The sequence below is a fragment of the Strix uralensis genome, chromosome 20 (genome assembly GCF_047716275.1).
Source record: "Strix uralensis isolate ZFMK-TIS-50842 chromosome 20, bStrUra1, whole genome shotgun sequence".
NCBI lineage: Eukaryota > Metazoa > Chordata > Aves > Strigiformes > Strigidae > Strix > Strix uralensis.
Window position 1 is genome coordinate 10356429 of NC_133991.1, and position 9481 is coordinate 10365909.

The following is a 9481-nucleotide window of genomic DNA, read 5'->3' on the forward strand; positions in this document are numbered from 1 at the left end:
TTCAGTCCTTTCAAGGAAGCCAAGGACGAGCATACCTCTTCAATTCAGTGTGAGTATAACTTCGTATGTGTCACCTCTGCATCTCTTAGGATAGATTGAAGAAGAACCTCGTGAAGAAGAAAACAAAAGGACAGTCTTCCTTTAGAAAACCTCAGCCTAAGACTTGGGAGCTTTCTGAAAATGGTTGGAGAAAGAGGCAGGAAATAGCACTGATTCATATTTGATTTAATGTTGAGGTCTCAGATAAGCAGCCAGGACAAGGTGATTTTTTCGTCATCAGATTGAGAAATAAGAGCTAACAGATGAGTCATTCTCTTCTCAGAGAATGTAGTTGAACCGAAGCGTCAGAGTTTCATAAATGTAGAGAATAAATGATATCTAAATACAAACTTACTTTTCAGAGCTAGCATAAAAATTAAGTATAATTTTCCCGATAACTGCAAGTAGTTTTGGTGAGATCACTGCTGGCATGTCTTTCAGAAGAACTGCTGATTTCAGTTACATTTTTCAATTTTCCATTTGGGAAAGTAAAAGTACCATTTTATCAATTTGAAAATGAAAATCTTTCTCAAATGCATAATTAGTGCAATTTACTAGAATGTTATTAATCTTCCGTTCAAAGCTTTATAGAATTTTTAGTTGGATAAAAATTCTATTTTACCTTTTCATTCTGTTCTGGAACTGTAAGAGATCTTTTTTTTGGGCACAGCTGTGGTACTCAGTATCCTGAACCTCTTGCTTATGTTTTCAAATACTGCAATAAAATTGCTGTCAGCTTCATTGTAGCGTCTTGGAAAGACACACTAATAGGGAGCATCTCTCCTTTTTCCCCAGAGTTAATGTGGGTTGTGGCCCTGCAGAGGAGCGGGTGTTATTAACAGGATTACATGCGGTTGCAGATATTTACTGTGAAAACTGCAAAACCACACTGGGTTGGAAATATGTGAGTATCAGTATCATTTGTTTTTCCTGTGGACATCTTTGCTCCAGCCCATTCTGAAGGTGTATGTATGGTAACGTGGTCTTGTGGAAAAACCATTAACTTGGGAACCAGAAATGTGGGTTCTGGCCTGTAGCCACGTCTTTTTTCTTTCCTGAGTTTCCATTTTCCCTCCTGTCTTGTATTTGTTGCATCCACTCAGAGCAGGAGCTCTTTGTGGCTAATGTATATTTTACTAAGAATGTACACTGTCAGCCTGGTTTTGGTGGGTGTCCCTTAGTGGTACTTAACGTAAATGAGGATAACTTCAGCCAGTCTTGTGGTTCATATTGTCTTTTTTCCCCAGACAGTATCTGAATAATAATATGATCCATATATTGTTAATCCTGTGTCCTTCCCACTGGAAATGCTACTGAACATGAGTTTATCTGTTTGCTGTCTCTTGCTCTTCATAAATTCAATTACCTTCAAATAAAGGCTTATCCTACATCCTAATTTCTGCTTCAGGAGTCACGCAGTGTACTTGTTTGTCAAAACATTTTGACCAGTGTCTAAACAAAACACGTATCTGTGGCCTCTGGACAGAAATATTCTTTAATAAATCAGTTGAAAGGCTACAAAAAGTAAAGCATCAAAAATTGATGCAGTAGAAATTCGTGCAGAAACACAGCATGCATCTCACAAATGGGGAAGGACACTAAGTACATAAATTGAGTTTATTGTAAAACAAAATACAAAATTTCATAAACATAGCAGAAAGCCCAGGCCTCTCCAGCAATCGCGTTAGCATTCTTTCAGACACGTTACGTGTGTGCAAACAGCACACCTGAGCAGAGCTGAGCGGCTTTTGAGGATGCAGTCTCAATAACGGGAGCCCCTCCTGGTTAGGGATCCCATAGATTTCTTGGCTTCTTCCACCCTGCAGTGCTGAAGCACTGCGTGTCTCTGTAGCTGCAAGCACACATCTGTGTAGAGTGGGTCCTTCTCATCCCTTGGTGTCCGTTTGCTCCATTTCCACATGAAGTTTGCCATAACCTGCCTCGTTCCCGATGGTAGTGCTTTTACAGCATGTTTCGTCAGCGGATCCCTGCATTCTTAACAAACATTAATAAATTCTCAGATCACCCTAGAGAGAGGAGGTGGATTTTATCACCGATGATTCCTAGAACATAGTTCAAGGAGGAGTTGCCGCTGACCTACAGAAAACTGCACGTTTACATGATGCTGATTGTTTTTTTCCAGCCTGTAAAGACAGCTAGAAACAGGATTTAAGATTCTTCCAACGTAATTTTTCTGAAAGCCAACAGGAGGACCTGCAGTTTGACTGTTTTACTCTGTAGACAAGGCTAGAACTTGCACCAGCGTTCCCAGATCTGATCTGTAACTGTGGCTTTACCTTCAAATATCATCTTGATCTCATTCTTTCTCCTTTTTTTTTAGGAACACGCTTTTGAAAGCAGCCAGAAGTATAAAGAAGGCAAATACATCATTGAACTAGCTCACATGATCAAGGATAATGGCTGGGATTGAATGGAAAGAGCCCAGCCCTACCAGCGTGTAAGAGAATGCCATCCAACCGAACATTATATCCAAGAGTGAGAGAGTGACTGAACGCTTGGTTCCATGCATTTAGAGGCTCTGCAATTTGGGAGCATCTTCACACCCTTCTCCATCTTTATTGGTGACTGGCCTCTAAATTTCTGTCTCTCTGTCTCTTTGCTTTGTATCTGTTTGTGAGTTGACCCTGGCTGCTTCTCTCTCTGTTCTGGCGTTGGCTAAGAGAATGCACCGAATGCCCGACAGCCATTCCATGTTGACAAATGTTTAAGTACAAACTGAAGTTGGCTCTGTGGTGGCATTTTATCAGAAGGTCTCGGTGCGGGAGGAAGACCCAAGTTTTGGGCAGGAGAAGGTGATAGGGGGTGGGGAGTGGGCCCGAAGGGAAGTCATCAGAAGTACTTCTCCTTTAAGTCCTGGTTAACCAAGGCTTGAAACTATCTACTTGTCTAAATGGACAGAAAAATACCTCACGGCTGCGTTCTCTCCGAATCGTAAAACCGCTGCTCCATCGGTAGAGCTTCAGTCTAAGCCGGCTGAGCACAAGTCATAACCAGTTCCCCCCACAAGCTAATCGCAAATCTGTGTTTTGTTTGCCATTTATGAACTCGTCGTCTGGGGGGGTGGAGGACCTGAAGGCTGGAGAGATTCCCTGCCTCTCCTTTTTCTCACTGTTTCAGGGTAGGGAGGCCAAACGTCCCAACAGAGCACAGCTGTGGGGAGCATCCTCACAGCTGGAGAAACCAAATCCTGATTCTTGAGCCCTTCAGAGAGGAGGAGAAGACCACTTACGGCACAAGGGGGCTGGAGCCGCATCTTAGAAGATATGATGGGGAAAAAAAAGCACGTGCTAGGCAAGGAAGAGGCAATTACGTAGAGGAGGATGGGGACAAACTTAGTAACGCAGGGTACCCCTCGATTTCCTGGCCTCCACTGAGCATCCTTGGGGGTCTTTTACCAATCCTTCACAAGTGCGAGTAGGAAAATGCTGTTACAGAATCTTTTTCTTAAATCCCAGGCCCCAGCCATCAGCTCTGCTCTTGGAGCCTGGCAGAGAAATGGTGCGAGAGTGGGGAGAGGAGGGAGCAGAGGAGCCTGGCGGTTGTGGCAGTATTGCACAGGTGGATATTTCAAGCCATGAGGTATCCTCCCCAAAACCTTCTCCCCCTTTTCCCACTCCCAGAAGCCTGTTGCAGGCACAGGGAGGATGGGAAAGAAAAAAGAAACTAAACATCTTCCCCCTACCCCTGAAATTGTCTATGCCTTGGAGTTTAAAGGGGAGGGGTAGATGTGGGCATCATAACTGCAAGGGACAAGTCCTTCCCATTTTAATTTTTCATTTTAATTAGTGTGGACCTTCCCGACGTGGTTGGTGGGGAAGGGGCATTGTGTATGAGAGGGGAGCTGAGTTAGACATAAATGACAATGTGAAGTTTGCTCTGCAACAGTCCAGCCAGTATCTGGTGCATAACTCAAGACTATTTAACTGAATTAGTTTTATCTCTCTGAGTGAATTTTCTTTTTGTTTGTGGAATTCTTTCAAGTAGGTTAATCCACTGGGGGAAATCTTTCTTAATCCAGAAGGAAAGAGTATTGTGTAGGGGTTTGTAACTCCTTATGAAACCGAAGCTTTGGAGCTGTAATCTGTTGTTGCTTGCCCCCACCCCCAAGAGTCTCTCGGTTGGCGGTGGGGATCAGGACGGAGGGCTGGTGGTGAGAAGGTAATTTGCTGTTAAACGAAGGGGATGTGAGCAGAGACGCTACTTACGGATCAGGGTGGAACTTCTGTGTTGGGTCCTTGTGCTGAAACCCAGACCTGATGGCCCGTCTAAGCAAAGGCTGTTTTTTCTCTTGAACCACTATTCTCTACAGCCTTGGAGAGGGAAGTGAGATGGAGGTTGGCCGTGGCTCCTGCAGTGGATGGAGTTGGCTCGGTTTGTGGCTGGCCTGTTAGGAGGTGGCCTCTGCCTTCCCCCGTTCTGCTGTGGCTGTGTAACAGTTGCTTCAGCTTTCATTTCTGATTGTCTCTGCTTCCATCATCCACATTCCCTTCAGTGATAAAAAACTAGTAGAAATCAAAAATTACTGCAGTACCCACTATCTTGTTGACTGTGGCACTGACCTGGTCCCATTTTCCTGTCCTTTGGTTGGTGATCCATGACGATTTATTGGGTTTTGACTAGTGGGAAGTAATTTATGTTCTTTGAAGAGCCCTTCAGTCTCCCCAGATAGGTAGCCTTTAAAAGGGTCTGGTTGGAGCTGGGAGAAGTAAGGGATAACCCCAAATCATTAATAGGAGGTTGAGAAAGAGAGTGCACAGGGGCTCATGGTTTTATGTTGGGTTTTAGAGTGATTGCCTATAAAAAAGCAGTATAAAAAGTAGGCCTGTCTGAAGGCTGCTCTGAGAAATAACAACAGCTACTACAGAGAGCTACCAGATGTAAATGTTTTTAATCCATATATTTGGGACAAGAAAGGACGATGATCCATCAGATTGGGCTGTTTTTAACTGTTCACGGGGGTTACGCTTTTAATGGCAGCCAGTCTAAGCTTGAATACGGCCAGATCTTAATCTGGTTTTAATTGGTTTTGTCCCATCAGTATCCACAGATTTACACTTGCTGAGAATCTGGCCTCAAGCCCTGATATGAAAAAAATACGTGTGCCTGTGAGTGTCCCCAACACCCAGAAAAGTATCTATAGAGTGACTTTAATACACTGTACAGGGAGATAAGGAAAAATGTGCTTGTGAAGCTCGTTGGTGTTTGTTCTCTGCTGTGTGCCCATTAAATATGAAGTACTTCTTAGTCCGCTGCTAACTCATCTGTGACTTGCTGTATTAAGAGACATGACAGTAGTGGGAGCTGGTGACCAGACAGGATGATCAGATCTGTATGCTGGTGGCTACCACAATCACTGCAGGCTAAATCGATGACTTGTAGAGTGATATATTCAGAGCATAACCAAAGAACCTCGTTATCTGCATCCCTCTGGCCGTGCGAGTTGACTGTAGCCCGTTGGTTACCGGTTGGGGTGAGCAAGGTGGGGCCGTTGTTTCTGAGCTGGAGGTGTGGCCCGTGGAAGCAGTGGGCAGGCAGTGCCTGGACGCAGAGCGCTGAGTGCCCGTGGTGCTGCTTTCCGTGGGTGACATCCTTGAGAAAACACGAACAGCAGTGAGTTTTGCTTTTTTTTTTTTTTTAATGTGGCAGCCTCGTCTCCGGCAAGCTGCGCGCACCCTTGAGTTTACATCACCCCCGTCTACCCCAAAGCTCAGACTTGAGTAAGTTTTAAATTGTTTTGCTCTGGTGGGTAATCTGGTGTGAAATCCTGATCCCTGTAATAAATATTCAGATGATAATATATACAAAGCAGAAAAAAAACATTATCTTGTGAAATATACTTTTGTAAATAATATTTAATTTTTTTAAAAAGATAATATATTTGGTGCTGTTTTCTCAGAGCCCCTCCCTGAGAGCACTTTCTTGTTGTTTATAAATGATACTGTTTCCTTCCGTATTTGTTGGAAAATATGTTTAAAGGGAAACAAAAATCATAATATACGTTGTCCTCTTAAGTCGATCCATTTTTCCTCTGGATGTGGCAGGAGAGGGGAGTCACTCCCGCTTCCCCCCAGCAGAATTGCTCTCCGGTGCGGGTGGGGGCCAGGTTATGGTCAGCAGCCCGCGGTCCGGGCAGGTCCTGGTGTGTGTGGGACGGGAGGTGGCTCCAGGCACACGGGGAGCGCTCCGGTGTCTGGGGTTCCGTGCTGAAGCACCTTCCCCTCGGTGCTGGAGGTCCCGTCCGGCAGCCTGAGCCCTGTGTCAGCTCGTGCTCCCATGGCGAGTCCCACGAAAGCCAGTGGGGCTCCGTCTGGGCACAACATTCCGGAGGAGATCTGGTTTGTAGGATCTGGGCCTGAAATTTTCTTTTGCACCAGTATTGGCTGGAGTGAAGTAGATATCGAGACTTAGAAAACAGGATTGAATATGAGCTGCAACCTCTGAATCGCTGTTTCCAGTTGCCTGGGGGCAGCAGGGATGGAGGATGGAGATTTCTAACTAGTCATTGTTTTTAAACTAGAACATAAGTCTTTGGACATGGATCCTGGTTTTCTTTTTGAGGTTTTTTTTGTTGTTTGTTTTGTTGGGTTTTTTTTAAACCAGGCTGCTACATAACAAATTAGAGTAAAAGTTTACCTCTCTGGCAGTAAAGTTGTGGGGTTTTTTTGTTTTCCTTTCTGTCTTTAACCTCGCCCCTTCTCCCCCTTCTTTGTTTTTAATTCATTGGGTCTCTTGTTTATCCCAAAGTGGACCAACAGCACAAACCACTGGACTGTGTTTTGCTGAGCAAGGAGCTGTTTTCAGTGAGGAATAACTGTTGCACGCTCTTTAATTCTCTGTTTTTGGTGCACACGATTTAAAAATACACAGATTAAAAAAACCCTACGAATGAAATCTGTTGTTCTTGTGATGATCAAGTGAGAATTCTCTCTGTATGCATTTTTCTAACTGGTATGTGAGAGTATGTTAATCATGCATTTCACTGCACTTCCTTGTTTTGGGAGGAGCATCATGTTTCCGTGTGAACCAGTGCTTGGATGAAGAGATGACACCCAGACACCCGCCTGGGTGAACAGATTGGCGAGAACCAGAGCTCAGCTCAGTGGGAAGGAGCTCTTCTCACCAGGTGAGAGGCCTCAGAAATTAAGTGCTCAGAAACAATTACGTTAGACATAGATTTTGCAGAATCCTGTTTAAAAAGAATAAGCAGAGGAGGGGAAACAAAATCATCTTGAATTCAGAAAAAAAAAAAATCAACGTATTTAAATGCAAGCAGAATGGCATTGTGTAAGGTACGACCACAAATAAGCTATTCTCATAGTTACGAACTGTATGTATCCTTTGTTTTGTTTTTCATAAGGAAATGGGAATGCTTTCCCCACTGACAAAACTAAAGGACAATATTTCCAATACCAGCCTGTCTATTGATGCTCTTGTGTTTACAAATTGTGTATACTTTTATTTCTTTGATCTTATTTTAATTTTATTTTTTGGCGTATTCTTTCAGGTCATTTGCTTCAGTAATAAATGCAATTGTTTGTTTTCAAATAATTGGTTTTCACCTTTTCATGTATTTGTACATTGTATATAGTTCTTCAGTATTAGAGGGAGGCGTATTGTTTGTCATATTTACAATATGTGTTGGTGCTCATTTGAGAAAATAAAATTTTCAAGTACTAAAACTGCCGGTCTGTGTTCTGTTTTAATCTCCTTCGTGCAAACCGAAGGCAGCAAAATTTGGTTGTTCAATAAATGTCATATTTAGCTAGCTTGAAAATAGTCAAATTCTCCTCTTTCCCGTTACCTGCCAGTGCGGAGCAGTCACCTGATGTGCACTTGAATCACTTCAGCACTTAAGAGACCGTCGTCACGAGCAGGGATCCCGTCGGGCGGAGCAGAAAGACGATCCGTAGCCCCTGAAGTCTGGGATTTAGTACAAGAGGAAACCACAAATGCACCAGGAGACGGTGCTGGCGCCTGGCACCGTCGTACCACAACCGAGTGCCTTTCCCTAAACCAGACCAGAGGGAACCACATGATTTGCTCCGTGAGGAATTACACAATTTTAAGGTATTTTTCAAGCAGCAACAATAACAAGAAACCCATGAAATAAAATCCCCTGATTCTCGTTAAATCATTTCCCATGGCTGAGGGGTTTTGTCAGCACCGTTACGTAGCAGTGCCTACAACGGTAGAATGGGTCCAAAAATTCCCAATGGCCAGAAAATCACCCGTGGGGTTTGGAAGTTTTGCTTGTTGGTAGAATTCACGGTGTAGCTCCGTGTCTTGTAAAGTTGTATTGTGGTGACTGTAGGAGATACCTGTTGGTCACAGTTAAGCCAAAGCATCGGTAAAGCTGTCTGATGTGGGTATTTGCAAGTCAAATGTCTGTTTCAGAAGTTCAGCAAAGGAGATTTTCCTGGGTTAGATCCACACTAGTCCTGAAGCAAAGAAAATCCGTGCGTTGGAAGGAAAGAGGGCACGTAGGGAGAGGGTGATCCTTCAGTACTGAAATACAGAGCAATTCCTTTGCATAATGGAGGGAGCTTGTCCATCTCAGATACACGCTGTGACATTTTTACGAATCATTTTTGCTAGCTGCAGCTGCAGCCTGCCACTGCTCATCTCATCTGGCGCCGTTCACTTAAACGCCAGAATTGCTTCTCTGCTCCCAGGTGTGTGGGGTACAACATTTCCAATTCTCAGTGCATTCAGCTCGAAAATCTATTTGAAACTGCAGTTGGATTGAAAGCAGTGCTTTATTTGAGGTAGTTTTGGATGAGCTGATGCAATCCCTCTTCATCCCACTGGGACCTGTCCCTGTGCCCTGTGCCCAGCAGTTCACCGTGCCACCACACACCAGCCGAGCGTCCTTAATTCCCCACGTGTCCAAAAAAGCAATTTTGGAGAGGACCCGCTCGTGCCAGCTGCTAAATGCCCTGAACTCAAAGTGGAGCTCAGGCCGGAGCGAGAAAGCCTGAAAAGTGGGAGGCGAGGAGGAGCTGGGAGGTTCACGGGAGGTGTGTGAGGAGCCAAGGAACATGCGACTACGAACCGACGTCCCGTGTGTGCCCGTAGCGTGAGTGAACGGGTTCAGCCGATGGAACAGTCGATGCAATTAATTGCTTGCCCAATGGGCTCAAGGTAATTTGAGTTCTTGGTTTCGCCAAAACTTTAATTTGCCATCGCTGGCGCCGTGCCTGCGTGTGACGTGCTGGGTGTGCGCTCCGGAGGCTGCCCTGGCATCTGTAAGAGACAGGAGGATGAGACACGCGCTGCCTCCACCCTGCGCGGCAGGAAAGTCTCGGAGATGATGACATCTCCAAAAAATGCGAGGCCGGTCCTTCGGGCACGCTGTGGTGCCTGGAGATGAGCACGGTCTGGTGCAGGGCAGCTCCTCGCTGCTGTGCTGGGCTTGTTCCTA

General features: G+C 44.8%; 1 protein-coding gene across 8 annotated transcripts in view; it reads left to right on the forward strand.

Annotated features, from left to right (window-relative positions):
* The window catches only part of YPEL2 (yippee like 2), a 39488-nt gene extending 31749 nt beyond the window's left edge, over positions 1–7739 (forward strand). For 5 of the 8 annotated variants that reach the window (XM_074890407.1, XM_074890409.1, XM_074890408.1 and 2 more), the window contains 3 exons: positions 6–49; positions 835–943; positions 2381–7739. In XM_074890407.1, coding sequence (XP_074746508.1) covers positions 6–49; positions 835–943; positions 2381–2470 — 243 coding nt within the window. In that variant the 3' untranslated portion in view covers positions 2471–7739. The remainder of the gene's footprint in view (positions 1–5; positions 50–834; positions 944–2380) is intronic. The other 3 variants (XR_012631687.1, XR_012631686.1, XR_012631688.1) reach the window with 3 other exon arrangements.
* The last annotated feature ends 1742 nt before the right edge of the window (positions 7740–9481 follow it).